The following is a 17863-nucleotide window of genomic DNA, read 5'->3' on the forward strand; positions in this document are numbered from 1 at the left end:
AGAAAGCCGGAACGAGAGTAAAACGTGTAGCATTGGAAGCTAGTCTCCCTTATGTGTGGTCAACAAATTAGTCAACTTGCCAGTTTCATGTATTTCGATATTCATTGGTGGAATACATTTGAAAATACATTTGAAGATATTTTCTCTTTATCCATTATTTTCGAGAAGTGATAAATAGTGTATGTATTCACGAAATTAACAATGCTTCAAATTTCAACAAAAAAAAAACAATGCTTCAAATTTCGAGCATTGTTCGTGTAATAAGATATTCGAGAATAGATGCAAATTTTACTCACCCATCAACTAAAAGTAAACGAACCTGCTTTCATTCATAGAGATTTATCATTTCGACTTAATTTTAAATGAGAAGGAACCTTTTTTTTTTTTCAAACTTAAAATCACTTAGTTATATAAGCCGAAAAAGATAAATGTTTGGGATGGGAAGGATTATAGAAATGAGTGGCGTTTTTTCCATTTCTCCTTTGACTTAGACACTCATTTTATTCGTGTTTTGACCATATTATTCTTTGTGGGGTCTACCATTTTTTGTAAAACTTTACAAAAGTGATCCTTTTTATTATTTGATCAACTCTGTTTATTTTGTTTCTTATTTTTTTTTCATTTAGAGTCTCACTTTCCTTCTTCTTCTTATTTTTTTTCACCGCGTCAGCTCTTGCAAATCGTTTTTGTGTTTTCTCTCTTGCAAGCCATTCTCTTCTTTCTACGCCTCTCACTCCTTTTTCTTCTTCTTCTTCTTCTACCACAAATCTCTCTTGCTTCTGCAATCCCAAAAGAACTACTTACTTCAACAATCTGCGGCCTCCTCATTCACTATCAAAAGTACAGTTCTGACGAAAGCTTGTATTTTTCCTTCTTAGTTTTCTTGGTCTTGAATCATGTTCAGTTGCTATTGAGCGTTTCTTGATATTTTTTGTTAAAAGTGAATTTGAGTTTTGGATCGTGGAAATGCTTGATCTTGTGTTTCAATCCTGTGTTTAGAGTGTAGAGTGCATCAAAACAATGTTTGCGAATTAATTGTGCAGTTGCCATACTCGCGTCTTATAGACTTTTGCTCCCTCTGGGTTCAATTTCTTACTATGGTTTTCATAAGTTCTTCATCATCCGTTTTTAAATGTTGTCATTACTTCTCATTAATTGACTTATTGGAAATAATGATATAGGAAATGCTTAATCCGGTTGTTTGATCTCAAGGGGAATTGAGTATTTGACGACAATGGAGGCCAAAATTTTTTCGCTTTCTCAAGATTGTAGGTGTTGGGTTTAAATCTAGAGTGGAGGCTAAAGGATGCCTCTTGTATCTAAAATTAGGCTACATTCAAGGTAGATCTGACTGCTCCTCCAACAGTGTGTGTCTTTTGCTTTAAGAACAAATATGACCTATTGTATCGAATCGACAACAATATCGTCTACTATTTTGCTGCCTTCGTGCGGTGGAGAAAAACAGCTTGCTGGGGAGGTCACCAGTAAGCTCAATGCCCGTGCCGATGAAAGTGTGGTGAACAACAGGATTGGCATCATAGAAAAAAAATAGAGGACGACAGGTTTGGGGAAGAAGAAGAGGGAGTGGAAGGTGTAGAACTGAGTTGTCAAATTCGTAGAAAGAAAAAAAGAAGAAGGAAAGTGGGACCCATATGGAAAAAAAGAAGAAACAAAATTAAAAGAGTTGACTAAATAATACAAAATGAATCACTTTTATAGAATTGTACAAGAAGTGGTAGGTCCCGCAGGGAATAGTATAGTCAAAATACAAGAAAGGGAAAAAACCACCAAAAACCCCAAACTTTCTCACTTGTGACACATTTACCCCGAACTTTTTTTTGTGACACCAAAAACCCCAAACTTTGTTATTTGTGACACATTTACCCCGATATACATTGTCCATGGGCATTTTCGTCTTTTTAGCTTTTTCTTTTCTTTTTACTTTTTTTCTTTCCGTGAGGGGCCTCACGCTGTCAGCGAGGCCGCCCTCGCCGCGTCGGGCGAGGCTCGCCCCGCTCGCCCAGCGAGGGCGAGCCCGCCGACGCCGCGCGAGGCTCGCCCGACGCCGGCGAGGCTCGCCCTCGCGGGCGAGCGAGGGCGAGGCTCGCGCGGCGTCGGCGAGCCTCGCCCTCGCCTGGGCGAGGAGGGTGAGGAGGGCGAGGCTCGCCGGCGTCGGGCGAGCCTCGCCCTCGCTGGGCGAGCGAGGCGAGGCTCGCCCGACGCCGGCGAGGCTCGCCTCCTCGCCCAAGCCTCGTGGCCCTCGCCCGGGCGAGGCGAGCCTCGCCTGGCTCGGGCGAGGAGGGCGAGGCTCGCCTCGCCCGGGCGAGCGAGGGTGAGGCTCGCCGACGCCGGCGAGGCTCGCCCTCCCTCGCCCTCCTCGCCCAAGCCTCGCCGGCCCTCGCCTCCTCGCCCGGGCGAGGGCGAGGCTCGCCCGACGCCGGCGAGCCTCGCCTCGCCCGGGCGAGGAGGCGAGGCTCGCTCGGACGCCGGCGAGCCTCGCCCTCGCCCGGGCGAGCGAGGGCGAGGCTCGCCGGGACGCCGGCGAGGCTCGCCCGAGCGAGGGCGAGCCTCGCCGGCGTCGGCGGGCTCGCCGCTCGCACAGGCGAGCGAGGGCGAGGCTCGCCCTCGCTGGGCGAGGCGAGGGCGAGCCTCGCCGGCGTCGGCGGCAGGCTCGCCCTCGCTCGGGTGAGCGAGGGCGAGCCTCGCCCGACGCCGGCGAGGGCCCCCCTCGCCGGATCCGGCGAGGGGCCCTCGCCGGAAAGAAAAAAAAAGTAAAAAGAAAAAGAAAAAGCTAAAAAGACGAAAATGCCCATGGACAATGTATATCGGGGTAAATGTGTCACAAATAACAAAGTTTGGGGTTTTTGGTGTCACAAAAAAAAGTTCGGGGTAAATGTGTCACAAGTGGGAAAGTTTGGGGTTTTTGGTGGTTTTTTCCCTACAAGAAAATGGAGTGTCTAAGCCAAAGAAGAAGTGGAAAAAGCATTACTCTATAGAAATCTATATTTATCGGCGACATACATTCAAAAACACATTTAAATATATTTTTTTGGCCTTTTTTCATTTAGGCTCCGCTCGTTTCTTGAAAAATGAGCGTTTCGAAAAATATTTTCCAAAAAATGTCTCTTGTATAGCTTGGTATAAATAGCTAACGCATTTTTCTTATTATCGATAATAATTTATATCTAAATATTTTTCGTGCACCATGAAAAAATTCTCGTTCTTTTATTTTTATAAACAATACAAGTGATTATTTTTAGTAAAATATATTTTAAATCATTTATCTTTCGCGAAATAAATACAATCTAAATGGAAAAGAAAAGCCGGAAAAAAAATCAAAAAAAAAGAAAGGCGTGCCTGTTCTTTTTACCTCACACGAGGAGAGCCTTTTTCCACGTGGCACGTGGGAGACGGTCGGCCCAAGAACGGGGGAAGGGGGCCCACAAGCGAAGGGGAGTCGACACCAAAGAAAACAAACCCCGCTCGCGCGTTCACATCGTGTCGTTCGTCACGGCCCATCTTTGTCCATATTACCATGCGCAATTTCTCGTGATCAAACCCAGATTTTACACCCAACCAAAAAAAAAAAAAAAAAAAACCAAGATTTTACACCTTTTAGGCAGCTTCCGCTCTCTTTGCCCCTCAAATCCAAATCTTTTTACTACTTTCTCGTGATCACGAGAATGACGGGAGGACCCATTTCGAAACGACCCCGTTTCTGTCGCGGATTCAAATTCGAGAGACCCGGATATGTACTTCGAACCCAAGTCCGATTCGAGTCAGGATTTGGATGAAAGTTCCATACAGAGCTCGCTTAAATGTACGGGATTCGCGAGCTCTTTTTTTTTTTCTCTTTACCGTATGATACGAAATCGGCGCGTGTTTCGGTACGAAGCGAATGATGGATCATCTCAAAACATGCATGTCACAGCTACTTTCATGGTTTTGTAGTAACATTCGCGGTCGAATTCGAATCTTGACTTACCCGTCAAAAGAATCCCGAACCGATGTCAAGGCCTACAGCTCTTTCAGTGAGATCCAAAACCCGTTCTATGACCCGATTTTTATTGTACCGCCACTTTTTTAAAGTCCGGTCCGCCATTTTTTATAAGGCACAGATTGGCCAGAGATTCGCTCGAGACATGGGCCGGAACTTGTCTACTCATGAAAGATAAATGACCATTTTACCGCATGATAACTGTCCTACCGCTGATAGATTCTATTTTGCCTCCCTATCGTCATGAATCGGGTTTTGCACTTTGACCGTAGATGCCATGAAGAAACAATAACATAATTCGGCGAAGGAAAAAGCACGATATTACAAACATTAGAACTCGTTATTAAAGCTAGTTCACTCAATGACTTGGCAAAACTACATTGAATCTATAGTGCCACTTATTTCAATCCTAAATTTTAAAATTTCTCGCATCATTGAGTGGGGTAGGCTTCGCTGAGAGGTGGTCGTATCTATTCTCTAGCATTACCAAATAAGAATGACCAAACAAAGCATATGCACATCATAAGCTTCCATGACCATAAAGGTACCTGAAAAATTCAGATCTAAACAGTGGCCAAATACCGAAAGTTGCAGAATCATCGAGCAACTGCCCTGTAGCCAACAGTCCCTACCCTACCACTGATTCAGTTCAGCCAAAGTGAAAAAGCATACTAGATGGCATTTGCCTAGTGGGTGAACCCTTTCATGATTGCATTCCAAGAGTATGACCACTCTCTCTCTCTCTCTCTCTCTCTCTCTCTCTCTCACTTTATTGCCACGGTAACCAAACAAAGGATGGGTACAATTTAATGTTCAAATTGCAAATCATCACTCTACACATCATGTTAGAGAAGAGAGGATACAGAGAGTAAATTCTGGGAACTAGTCACTATGCAATGGCTCCTCTCTGTCTCTGCTCCTGTCCATCTCGTGATTGATGATCCTGGGCCCATGGAAGAAGGGCAATTCTTGTAAACAACTGAGCCTGAAACTGCGTACATTGTCTCATCTGCAATTTGCCTGATCTGCCCATAACTCGCTTCTTCAAATCAGAGCAACAAAACCAGAGCCACACCAACTCTGCCTAGCCAGACTGAGCTTATGGCCAAGTGGGTATTTGTAACAGGAGAGCTGGACCTAGCAGGAGGAGGGGTGTGGTAGAAAAAGGGGAAATATGGCACGATCGGGTTCGGCGGTGGCGGCCCCGGGTAGTTCTGGTAATTGGGTGGAGGGTAATAGTAGTACCCGCCTCCGCCATATGGCGGTGGGGGATAGTACTTGTAGGAGGGCTGGGAGGGCGGTGGAGGAGGGTAGTAGTAGGCCCTGCCTGAGCTCGGTGGAGGCAGAGACGGTGGCACCGGCGGCGGTGGGACTTTGTTACAAGGGTTGTCACAGGCAGAGCACATTGTGCACTCAATTTGGTATTTGGATGATGTGGTGGGGGTTGATGTGGAGTTGTTCGTGGTGAGGGTTGATGTAGAGTTGTTCATGGTGGGTGACTGTGAAGAGGACATGTTGGTGGCTAGTGATAAGGGAGTGAGAGCCAATAGGAGCAGGAGGGTGGTGCTCCGAAAGACTGCCATTTCTGGGAAAAGAATTGGCCACAAGAGAGGGTGTGAAGTGCAGGGGAAGTGAAACTTTGAGAGCTTCAATGTGGGAATGTGATGATGGAATGGAAAAGCAGAACTGAGAGAGAGAGAGAGAGAGAGAGAGAGGGAGTGTGCAGTAGTACAGAGTGAAGTGTGCCCTTTATCTTTGAAGCCATATCTTTATGAGGTGAGGAAGTGAGAAAAAGGTTAAAAACTTACGGAAAAGAAAAGGGAAAGTCCGGTGCTAAAGGATGGATGATACCCACACGTTTTACTTTGCCACTGGGGACAGCCACACATTTTGAACAGTATGGGGCTGGTAGGGCCTCTCATGGTTCCCGAGGATTCGTGGCTCGATCGTAACAGCGTGTATTCTGCCGTAATTTTATGGATTGCCGTCACATATAAACAGCGACTATCGACCTCGCCAACCGTGAAGGAATGGAGCTAGTAAAATGACAACATCTAGCTCAGCGATGCTTCGAGGACAGCTCACAAAGGTTGTTGCCCCTAACCGTCTTGACGTTTAGTGTGATCTTTCGCGTGTCCCAACAAAGCTCAAGTTTGCTATCGATGTTCTCTAGCTACTCCCAGGCTCAGTCGAATAGTCGCTTCACAATTTCTCTTATCATAAAGAGAGAAGTAGCTTTCATGCTTCCTGCAAGGCCACTTCGAGGGACCAGTGCATGAGAAAAGCAGGCATAATCTATGAAGGACAATTCAATTGTTAACATCACCAAAACATCACCATTTGTTTGGTCACAGAATAAACCAAAACATCGCCATTTGAGGCTGCTGACATGCTCTTCTTTCGTTCTCCTAGCCCCCCCATTCTGAACATCCTTTCTCATTTTGATTCATCTATTGAAGTGGACAAGGATAAGTATCCCTTTAATTCGTTTGAACCAAAAGCTATAATGCAACCCCTTTGAACCAAATATACCACTCAGCCAATGGTAACATCCCCACGAAGCACATGCCCTTCACATACTTGACTTCTTTGTCCAAAGCGAAAACGAGTCTCAGAATCAATATGAGCACACCACAATATGATCAGCATGAGAAAGAAAGATGATTAGAAACGAACTGCAGGCCACAGCAAATTTCTCACTGGCCATTACCATCAGCGATCTGAATCCTACACTCAACTCAGTCGACCATCCAGGAAAACTGCACGTGCTTCCCTGCCCACTCTTCAGCCGCGCCGTCTATTCCGTGCTCCGCTTCTATCTATTACAGAAAAGGTGCAGAAGCTGGCTGTGCTTTGCAAGCACAAAGAAAAAACACAGAAAAGAGAGTCAGAGAGAAGAGAGTGTACACCCGTGAAAATTATGCTTACTACATTCATGCGTCATAATTGAATAACAACTTAGCCTTTTAGATAGGCCATACACCAACAGAAAATCCCAGAAAAGTAGCCACAACAATTGACCCACTATGCTGAACTATCTACCCACTATCCTGAACGTGTGTGCTGCAACAAACATGCCGCAACAGATTCCTATAAACTAGGACAACCAACTAGGCTTTATTTAAAAAAAAAACAAATACTTTGACTAATTCAACACCCTCCCTTAAACTGATGTTGCAAACATTCAGTTTTAAAGGACTAGAACCAGCCCTCCCTTAACCTGCAGCTTCCAACGAACAAACACCAAGAAGCTTTCTTAGCTTCTGATATGCAGATAATTTGAGAGGCTTGGTGAACAAATCAGCAAGCTGACTTTCACTCCTGCAAAAAATAAGATCAATCACTTTATCTTTCGTGAGATCCCTCAGGAAATGATACTTCACATCTATGTGTTTGCTCCTCCCATGTAGAACTGGATCCTTTGAGAGTTTAATGGCTGAGTTGTTGTCACAATAGATTGTAGTTGCATCTTCCTGTTTAAATTGAACCTCTCCAAGAATCTTCCTTAACCAAATAGCTTGACAAGCGCTAGAGGTGGCAGCCACAAACTCAACTTCAGTTGTTGACAGAGTAACAATCAGCTGCTTCTTCGAACACCATGCTTTGCCATTTGGAAAACGATCTAGGTGTTGTTTGCTAACAACACACTCTTCACATATTTCGGACTGCGCCATGATTGGGGGAAGTCCCTCCACCATCTTCTTATGATGTAACGTCCGCAACCCACCAAAGTTGAGGTGTCCCTATCTGAAATGCCATAACCATGCTTTATCCTTCAATCTTGCAGAGAAACATTAGTGAGAGGTGCCATGAAGATGTAGCGGGAACATCCGATTGGCAGTCATATTAACTTGAGCAATGTTTCTCATCATGGATTCTGCAAACACCTCCTTTGAGTATAATTTCATATCCCTTCTCTTGCAATTGTCCAACACTTAGAAGGTTGGTCTTTAACTCAGGAACATAAAACACCTCTTTGATCATCTGAACTGAGGTTCCTTTAGGAACAATTGCAACTGTCCCTTTACCCTTGACTGACACAGTCGAGTCGTCTCCAAATTTGACTGAGGTGCAAAACGACTCATCTAATGCAGAGAATGCCTTCTTGTCTCCACACATATGGTTGTTGCAACTGGTGTCAATATACCACAGGTTCGATGAAATTTTCTTCGTTTCTTGACACACCATTAAGAGAGACACTGCTTCTTCTTTTTCTTCCGTAAAATTAATCCTTTCCATGCTTTGTGTATTTAAATTGGTACGACATTCAGATTTGTAATGTCCATACCTATGGCATCTAAAACACTATACTCTAGATTTGTCTACTGACCTTGGCTTGAAAACAGTTGAGTGCTGACCACCATGTCCTCGTCCTCCACCTTGAGCATCACAAGAAAAATGACCATTAGGCTTTTGATTGAAACTGCGACGTTCATTGATTCCCCTTCCTCTACCTCTGCCACTATTTGTTCTTGTTGTTGACGAAAAGTGATCTGTAGTTGCCTTCAACGCCTTCTCTTCCGGCTCTTGCTGAAGAAAATTTTGTTCGTGAACCAACAATGACCCTTGCAGTTCATTAATTGAGAGTTCTTCAATGTCCTTGGCTTCTTGTATAGAACAGACAACAAAGTTAAACTTTGATGTCAAAGATCAAAGAATCTTCTCAACGATGGTGACATCCTCCGTCTTATCGCCGTGAATCCGCATCTTATTGACAATTGCCATTGTCCGAGAGAAGAAATCGGTAATTGACTCTTCCGACTTCATTCTTAGTAACTCAAACTCTCCATGAAGCATTTGAAGTTGCTGCCTTTTTGCTCTTGCGGTACCTTGATATTTTTTCTTCATGGAATCCCATATGTGCTTGGAGGTATCCTTATAGAGAATTGTCTCCAAGATAGATCTGTCAATGGCCTGAAAAAGGTAGTTTTTGGCCTTGAGATCTTTCAATCTTGCTGCTTCTAGAGCCGTCCGTTGTGCTGCTGTCAACATAGCTCCTTCTTCTGGTTCGGCAACTCCAGAGATAACAACATCCCAATATTCCTTGGATTTCAGGAAGTTCTCCATTAGCATGCTCCAATGACCATAATGACCATCAAAGCGTGGAATAGCTGGTTGGACAAAGGTTTCTGAAGCCATCACTGCTGTTGGATACCAAGAAATTTTTTTTCCTTGCGTGTTTTCAACTCAAGCTCACTTTTTGGCTACTGCCTTTCACTCTCACTTTTTCCTCTCGTGTTTTTAACTCACTTTTCCTTCTTTAATGGCTCTGATACCACTGTTACAGAAAAGGTGCAGAAGCTGGCTATGCTTTGCAAGCACAAAGAAAAAACACAGAAAAGAGAGTCAGAGAGAAGAGAGTGTACACCCGTGAAAATTATGCTTACTACATTCATGCGTCATAATTGAATAACAACTTAGCCTTTTAGATAGGCCATACACCAACAGAAAATCCCAGAAATCCACTATGCTGAATTACCTACCCACTATCCTGAACGTGTGTGCAGCAACAAACATGCCGCAACAGATTCCTATAAACTAGGACAACCAACTAGGCTTTATTAAAAAAGACAAACAAATACTTTGACTAATTCAACACTATCTCGTCCAGAGAAGCTTTCTTCCAATTCCCTCCAGATCTCAGTGAACACGGACATTATGATATCCTCTCCGGAAGTAGGAAGAGCACCCTGATTTGGCAAGCTAGCCAATGAGCATGGAGCACTATCGAGTCCTCTTATCTGACTGCAGCCACGGAATTGGCTGATGTGCTGGGATAGTTGCAGGGGAGAGACTTGGTGTCGCTGATGATGAAGGAGGACTTAGAGAGGGGGTGCCATTAGAATTTAGCGAGCCACGGAGGCGGAAGACCTGGTGCAATAGCCGGTGAGTCGGAACGAACACGGCTACTGTTGGAAGTGGCGACTGGATTCAACTGCTTTTTTGCTAGCTTCTCGGCAAAGTTCCGATATGCAATCGTGTTTCCTGTCTTCGATTGGCAAGGCATTCTTGTTCTCCTTTCGCTCTCTTTTGCTGTTACTCTTTGAACACCTCCCACCACTTCCCCAGTCTCTTTAGCTGTACGGCCGGGGACCTCAGCATCAATCTTCTTCCCATTTGTTGCCCCGTGTTTCGCCTGAAGCTGGACGACGAGGCGCCGCTCTTGTTCGGAGCGGGATCCCTTCGTTATACCAGGTTGCAGGCAGTTCTTTCACCTCTCCAAGCAGGACTTTGGCATCACAGTCCAAGCAGGCTTGGTAGTAGTCTTATCTTTTCAATTTTGTTTGGCAAAAGAACACTACAAGTGCTATAACTTGTGTACGGCGCTCACTTTAGTGCCATAATTTTTTTTTGGATTACTTTAGTGCTAAAATTTTTGAAAAACGATCACTTAAGTGCTAAAATTTTTGAAAAACGATCACTTAAGTGCCAACTCCGGTGCCGTACACAATTTTTCGCGAAATCGACGTGGCATTTTTTATTAATTTTGAAGGCGACGTGGCTCGCGGAGTCTCGCCGAAGATTGGCACTTAAGTGATCATTTTTTAAAAATTTTTGCACTTAAATGTTCGTTTTTCAAAAATTTTAGCACTTAAGTGATCGTTTTTCAAAAATTTTAGCACTAAAGTGATCCAAAAAAAAGTTATGACACTTAAGTGATCGTTTTTCCTCCGACTTGGCACCAAAGTGATCCGAAAAAAAGTTATGGCACCAAAGTGAGCGCCGTACACAAGTTATGGCACTTATAGTGTCCTTTTGCCAATTCTGTTTAGTAGGGTTGTCAAGTTATGACTTTGTTTTAGTTTCAGCATAGTACTATAATTGTTCGTCAATTTATTATAATGCACACTATTATTTTAGTCAATTTTCTTTGTAAAATTAAAGATGGAACATGACCAATCTTATGATAAATATCTAGAAGCGAGAAAATAATAGTGTCTGATGAATTATATTTTTGTCGTTTCTGTCAAAAAATCATCGGTATTTTGTAGCGACTTATCCTTGAAACGAACTCCGCTATTTTAACGAGATGCGTGGATATACATTTAGCATAGTCTTTTTCTTCGATCTTTTTAGCTAAGGCTCCGTTCGTTTGGCGAAAAATATTCTCCTAGAAAATATTTTCCGGATTTTCCGGTGTTCGGGGGGCGGAAAACGTTTTCCGTGGGAAAATATTTTCCTTCCCCCCTCACAAAATAGCCTAAGTCTACGGAAAATGACTTCTGCTTCTTCAAAAGCGGAAATCATTTTCCGGAGCTTCTTCTTCTTCTTCTTCTTCTTCTTCACTAAGGTCGCCGGCCGCCGCCGCCCCCGCCGGTTGCCGACCGCCGCCGCCGCCGGTTGCCGCCGGCCTCCGGACGCTGCCGCCGGTCACCGGCGAAAAATATTTTCCGAAACTTTTTCATATTGATCGCCGAACACCGGAAAATTATGTTCCGGGAAAATATTTTCCAGGAAAATGACTTCCGGAAAAATATTTTTCAAAAGGAGAATATTTTCCGCCAAACGAACGGAGTCTAAACTTAACGAGAGATATCATTAAAATAGTCGGAGACACCATTTATTTTTATCGGGAATCTACGCGTGGCATGTTTCTAGGTAATAACTTGTTTTTATGGGAAAAAAAAATCTACTACCTTTTTTACCCGATAAGTTTTGAAGTACATGGATGATTTTGAAAGATGCAGTTTTGATATCCGTACAAATGCTATGAAACACGCTTTATTAATTTCGTATTAAAGATAAACAATGGATGTAAAATCGAATATTTAATGAATCCAGTACCTTGCTACTTCAAAGTCGTGTACTCATATGGCGCACCGCAATTATGTTGTATTTTGTTATGTCAATTGTTCCGCATAAGGAACCGAACCGATCAAGATTTCTTAACTTTTTTTTATTTTTTATTCTGAAGCAAGCCCTAATTAGTAAATTATTTCTTTTCTTTTAATGTTGGAAAGCACCACTTGTAGGGAATAAAAGAAACCAAAAGGAGAAGAAAAAGAAGAAATAACCGGTTCCGAGACCGACCTTGGAATTGGACAGGATCGGGTAGCCAATCCCCGGTTCCACAAACTAGTCAACCCTAATAGAAGCTGGATGTTTGAGCCAAACGAGGAGCGACATGATTGGTCATGCCGATGCAATTTGCATGCTACCCTTGGGAACAATCATACGAGGGGAGAACCGGCCCGCCTCTGTTGAAAATATGTCTCGAATTTGAGCATGAAGAGAAAAGTTTCTTATTTTATATAGGTGTCCTAGTTGGAGAAAATTTCATACTGTTGATCCAAATCTTGTTTATATACAAGAAGTGGATATTCTCTGTGAAGATTATCAAAGAGGAGCTTCTATTTGTCAATTACACCCCGAAGCAATAGAGTGTTGAAGCCAATTAAATATTTGTCAATAAGATTTGGGAATTCCTCCGGAAGATTGATATATTATTTTGTAAGGAATTATGAGTTATTTGGTTAAATTGAGGGTTGGGAAACACCGAAAGAGTTTGAGTGACTCGAGTGCTCTTGTAATCTCCGTTTTATCGCTCGATTTATAACGGAATCCTTTGCTGCTCTCCCCGTGAATAGCCCTGTAAATCCGGTGCCCGATTCATTTTCCTGTCTAATCTATTTTATTATGTCGTCGCTTGCTTCCGCAGCAAAGCCCGGTGCCGCACGGGTCCGTCCTCCATCGGCGAAAATGTCAACGGACCGGGGGGCCAAGCACATGCTTCCTAGGGTGGATCGGTTCCATGTATTGATTTTTCCCAGATACGTTAGCCCACCAACGCCGGTCAACTTTAGGATTATTTTTATTAATGCGCAATTGAGAGAGACGTTTACAATTATGCAGCGGTGGGGGAACACGCTCTTCCAATTCGAACCGAAATCGCGCCGTCGATGCTTCCATCGACCTTCTCTCTCGACAGCGACATCTCCCTTTCCTCCGCCATTCGCTCGCTTCGTCCCGAAAAGCAACGTAAAAACAAAAACGAAAAGAAAACGAAGCGTCGTCTCGATCCTCGTCGCAGCGACCGTTTCAATTTCGAATGTAACGCGAGCAGTCATCCCATGTCGAGATCGGAAGGCTCGAGCTCATGGTATGAATCGAACTCGAGATGCCCTTGTTCAGGACGGTAAGTTACCGATTGAAATTACGGGGGCGGCGCGATTTCCGCGGCCCGAGTATAATGCTGGGGAGGACATTTCTCGGTGGAGAGGCGAAGCCGGCCTCGCGCGTCGTTCGATGGTGATGCCGGACGGTAAAAATGATTCGATTGATGGCGACATAGAAAGCAGATGGAACCTCTATGACCAAGTAAAAAGATGCGGCGCACCTTAGATGAGGATTTGAATCTTCTTAGGTTCCGTTTATTTCACGGAAAACGAATGATTTAAGAAAATGTTTTTTTCGGAAAAATGATAATTTATGTCGCTTACAAAAATGAATGAACGAAATATATTTTCGTTATTCATAAAATTATTTGGACATAAATTGTTGTGAATTATGAAAACATTTTCGTTAACTAATTATTTCAATCAATTATTTTTAGGAAATGTCCGCCAAATCATTTAATTCTCGCGAAATAAATAAAACATTAATCTATGTATCAAGATACAAGAATGATCGTTTTTGATAGAGTTTCACGAAATTTATTTTGATGAGGGATAGAACATGATCGTTTTTCTTTTTGTTAGAAAAACACGACAATTTTAATGGTTTAATTTTTGACAAATATATATCATTAATTGTCTGCCATCAATTTAGGAATACCTAGTCAATCGAAATCGAAATCTACATATTGGGGAAGCTGCATCAACTTAGATATATCTAATAAATGTACAGGATCGAAAGATTTAATAATTTTTTTTTTTGAACCGACTCGTCATAAACTCGAAATTCACACTTAATTAAACAAACGATATGGATGCACATGAATCCGCGAAAATCTTTGTACTCGGGCTAAAAATAAAATCGGGGGGTAACAGAAAAAAAAAAAAGGGGGGTATCTAGGATAGGTTAAAATCATCTCAGGAAATGGCAATTTCCACGGATTTTGTTCTATAAATTAGCAAAGATTATGATACGAGTATACTAATGACGACATTGATTAGCGATGTCCTAATCACAGATTAAGGGGAAAGCCACCCGAAAACCGAGTCGTTTGAATTTCGAACAGCTCGCAGGAAAAATGGACATCTCTCTCTCTCTCTCTCTCTCTCTCTCTATCACTAGGAAACGCTAGCTGTCCACTCTCTCTCCTACTCCTACGCGTTCACGCCTTCGTTTCACACTCTCTCTCTACAAAAACCTCGGCCACCATCTCTCTCTCTCTCACTCTTCCTCTGTGTGTGTTCTTGTTCTTCTGATGCGTGTTCAAAGCTTCGAACTTTACCGGAAACCCATCGGCGCAATGCCCACCCTCCTCCCCATACTCCTCGTCCTGGCCGCCGCCGCCGCGGCGCCCTTCTCCGCCTCCCAGACCGCCCTCGCGCCGTCGCCCGCCTCCGACGCGTGCAACGGCGTCTTCCTCTCCTACTCCTACGGCGGCGGGTCCCAGCTCCCGCCGACGAACGCGACCCACCAGGCCTACCGCTTCCAGTCCACGCTCACCGTCCTCAACAACGGGGCCGACGACCTCAAGTCCTGGATGGTCCTCGTCGGGTTCCAGCACGACGAGCTCCTGGTCTCCGCCTCGAACGCCGTCCTGGCCGACGGGTCGTCCCTGCCCGCCAGCGTCGGGAATGGCACCGTCTTCGCGGGGTACCCGACGACCGATCTGAAGACGGCGATCGAGACGGCGGGCGATCTCACGCAGATGCAGGTGCAGGTCCAGCTGGTGGGGACGCAGTTCGGGGTGAAGTCGCCGGACGTGCCGATGCCGTCGAATATCTCGTTGGCGAACGATGGGTTCGTGTGTCCCGCGCCTACTCTGCAGGGTGAGTGATTGCACCATTTTCGCTGATTTGTGTTTGCCGCTCTGTTTCGAGCTTGAGGTGATTTCTTATGTTTTCTTGTCAATGTGCACATATTGTTGATCTCTTACCTGGTGAACTTTATCGATGGAACTTTTGGTTGTTGGGGGCTAAGTGAAGGGTCCGTGGTTTTTGGTAGGATGGATTGGTTGGTGCTAAGGTTTCTTGAACACTTTCGTGGGACAATGTGATTGGATCTTGTTCTTTGAGGTTCGATGTGGTCTCATGTGCTGGATTTTTGGGAAACTATATTGGGTATGACGGTACACATAGAATGGTGATCCTTTTACTTGAGATCTTGTGGAATAGGACTGTTGCCACTTTTGATTATGCACTAGTTCATCCGAAGAAGAAAATTCATCTTTGATTTTCTCTGTAGATTTTACAATTTTCAAATTGTTTCATTCAACGATGCAGAAGGCTGATATCTTTGGTATTAAGAGGTCATATTGTGGGGTTTCTGTGCTTTTTAAGAAATAGCTCTGTTAGCATATTTGTGTCTATCTATTGTGTCGGAGGAGGAGTTGAAATGTGTGTGGAACGCTTGGCAGGATTACCTTTAAGCGGATCCTTTTCTACTAATCAAGAGGTCATATTGTGGGGTTTCTGTGCTTTTTAAGAAATAGCTCTGTTAGCATATTTGTGTCTATCTATTGTGTTAGAGGAGGAGGTGAAATGTGCGTGGAATGCTTGGCAGGATTACCTTTAAGCGGATCCTTTCCTACTAATCAAGACGTAATGAAACCAAATTTCCCTCATTTTCAATAATGGAAGCTGTTTTCTCTCTGGTGCCATATTGCTTAATTATATGGGATGTATTGCTGTTGATCGTTTGCCAGTATGCAGTCACCCTTAATGTCGAGAAAAGGTTTTAATTCTCGATGTGGTTGTTGCAGGCAAGAGCGAGATGCAAGTGTGCTGCACCAAGGACACCAACTTCAAGGCCAACATCACTGTTGGCGATGGCTTTCTTTCCCGTAAAAGTGGCGATCTAACAATCATGTACGATGTTATTAGAACATATGACTCGTCCTACTGGGCACAGGTCACCATTGCCAACCACAACCCACTTGGTCGTCTTGATAACTGGAAATTGAGCTGGGATTGGATGAGGGATGAGTTCATCTACACGATGAAAGGGGCTTATCCAAATGTTGTCGACTCTAGTGACTGCATATTTGGCACCCAGGGCACATACTACCAGAGCCTGGATTTCTCAAATGTATTGAATTGTGAGAAGCGGCCAACCATAATTGATTTGCCTCCAACCAAGGCCAATGACACCACGCTCGGTTTGATTCCTAATTGTTGTAGAAACGGCACCATCTTGCCACCGTCAGTGGACCCGAGCAAGTCAACGTCGGTGTTCCAGATGCAGGTCTACAAAATGCCACCAGATCTCAACAGATCGGCGCTCTCGCCTCCACAGAATTGGCAGATCAACGGCACGCTGAATCCCGACTACCAGTGTGGTCAACCAATTCGAGTGAGCCCAAGCCAGTTCCCAGACCCTAGTGGCTTACCCTCTAACACTACTGCAGTTGCCAGCTGGCAGGTGGTGTGCAATATCACTCAAGCCAAGGGGTCGAGCCCTAGATGTTGCGTGTCATTCTCTTCATACTACAATGAGTCGATTGTCCCATGCCAAACTTGCGCGTGCGGGTGCCCTAGCAGCACCAGCCAAACTTGTAGCGCCACAGCTCCAGCCATTCTTCTTCCATCAGAGGCTCTTCTGGTTCCTTTCGAGAATCGTTCAGCGTTGGCACTTGCCTGGGCTGATCTGAACCATCACACAGTGCCCAATCCACTTCCTTGTGGTGATAACTGCGGGGTCAGCATCAATTGGCATGTGTACACTGACTACACCAAAGGTTGGACTGCGAGGGTCACGATCTTCAACTGGGACGAGACCTCTTTTCCTGATTGGTTCGCTGCGGTGCAAATGGATAAAGCTGCACCAGGGTTTGAAAAGGCGTACTCGTTCAACGGGACCATGTTGGAAATTAATGGCGCTAATAATACCATCCTCTTGCAAGGACTCCCGGGATTGAACTATCTTGTAGCGGAAACTGATGGAGCTAATCCACAGAAGGACCCTAGGGTCCCTGGGAAACAACAGTCTGTTATGTCATTTACCAAGAAAAATATTGCTGGGATAAACGTGCCGGGAGGAGATGGCTTTCCGACTAAAGTGTTCTTTAACGGAGACGAGTGCGCGCTTCCTTCTTTTTACCCAAGCAGTGGAGGCCGATCAATGTCGAACATAGTCTACTCAGTCCTTGTAGCATCAGTTCTGTTCAAGTTGATGCTGCGGTAGCAGGACGAGGACCTAATTACGTATGGCTGCAGATTCTTTATATTCTTTCAGTGGACTGTCACTGTATACACCTTACCGGGAGGTTCCGAATTCTCGCTCTTTTACTTTGCTGAGAAGACCGTTTGCACACACTGCAATTGTCATCTGCAGGTTGAAAGAATGTTGTAACTCTAAAATCTAATGATTCTCTACATTCTTTTATGCTCTTTCATGATACTGTACTTGTTATGATGTTTGTGGAGTTAAATAGAATTTGTACTTTGTGCATAATTTAGTAGAGATGTTTTCTGTTTGATCGGTTGTGCTGTACACCCAATTTTGTCATTCTTTCACTTGATTGCAGGGTAAGTGGTACAGCTACTAGTGAATGACGCAGAAAGGCTTTCATATTTTTTGCTGTCTGTGAATCCCTAATTCGGGGCATCAGTCAGTGAGCATGTTGCTGATATAGTTCCTAGGCTAACTTGCCCCATTGCTGAACCAACTTATCGGCGGGTTTTTGTCGAGTGCGGATCCTATAACACCAATTTCATGGGAGATCTCCGGATTGAACTGTCATGCTGCTGCGAGAGA

At 44.3% G+C, this 17863-nt stretch overlaps 2 protein-coding genes and 1 pseudogene across 2 annotated transcripts; 1 reads left to right on the top strand and 2 right to left on the bottom strand.

Annotated features, from left to right (window-relative positions):
- Positions 1-4687: 4687 nt before the first annotated feature.
- On the bottom strand, positions 4688-5717 carry LOC130139484 (extensin-3-like). The gene has a single exon (XM_056316601.1). The coding sequence runs from the start codon at positions 5578-5580 to the stop codon at positions 5047-5049; it is 534 nt and encodes a 177-aa protein (XP_056172576.1). The 5' UTR covers positions 5581-5717; the 3' UTR covers positions 4688-5046.
- A 3841-nt stretch (positions 5718-9558) lies between these two features.
- LOC130139500 (transcription factor AS1-like) lies at positions 9559-10235 on the bottom strand (annotated as a pseudogene).
- Positions 10236-14373: 4138 nt separating this feature from the next.
- LOC130134665 (COBRA-like protein 7) lies at positions 14374-17583 on the top strand. The gene is made up of 2 exons (XM_056316672.1): positions 14374-14937; positions 15870-17583. Exons 1-2 carry the CDS (start codon positions 14412-14414, stop codon positions 17288-17290), a joined length of 1947 nt encoding a protein of 648 aa, XP_056172647.1. The 5' UTR covers positions 14374-14411; the 3' UTR covers positions 17291-17583.
- The last annotated feature ends 280 nt before the right edge of the window (positions 17584-17863 follow it).

Source organism: Syzygium oleosum, unplaced genomic scaffold (genome assembly GCF_021117445.2).
Source record: "Syzygium oleosum isolate NSW1041296 unplaced genomic scaffold, Sole_v2.1 Sole_v2.12, whole genome shotgun sequence".
In the NCBI taxonomy this organism is placed as follows: Eukaryota; Viridiplantae; Streptophyta; class Magnoliopsida; order Myrtales; family Myrtaceae; genus Syzygium; species Syzygium oleosum.

What these genes read in the sequence shown, in the direction of transcription:
- LOC130139484 (XM_056316601.1), bottom strand. Translation starts at nt 5,580, where the DNA reads ATGGCAGTCTTTCGGAGCACCACCCTCCTGCTCCTATTGGCTCTCACT.
- LOC130134665 (XM_056316672.1), top strand. Translation starts at nt 14,412, where the DNA reads ATGCCCACCCTCCTCCCCATACTCCTCGTCCTGGCCGCCGCCGCCGCG. An exon ending in TCCCGCGCCTACTCTGCAGG is followed by an intron (nt 14,938 to 15,869) that starts GTGAGTGATTGC and finishes TGGTTGTTGCAG; the next exon opens with GCAAGAGCGAGATGCAAGTG.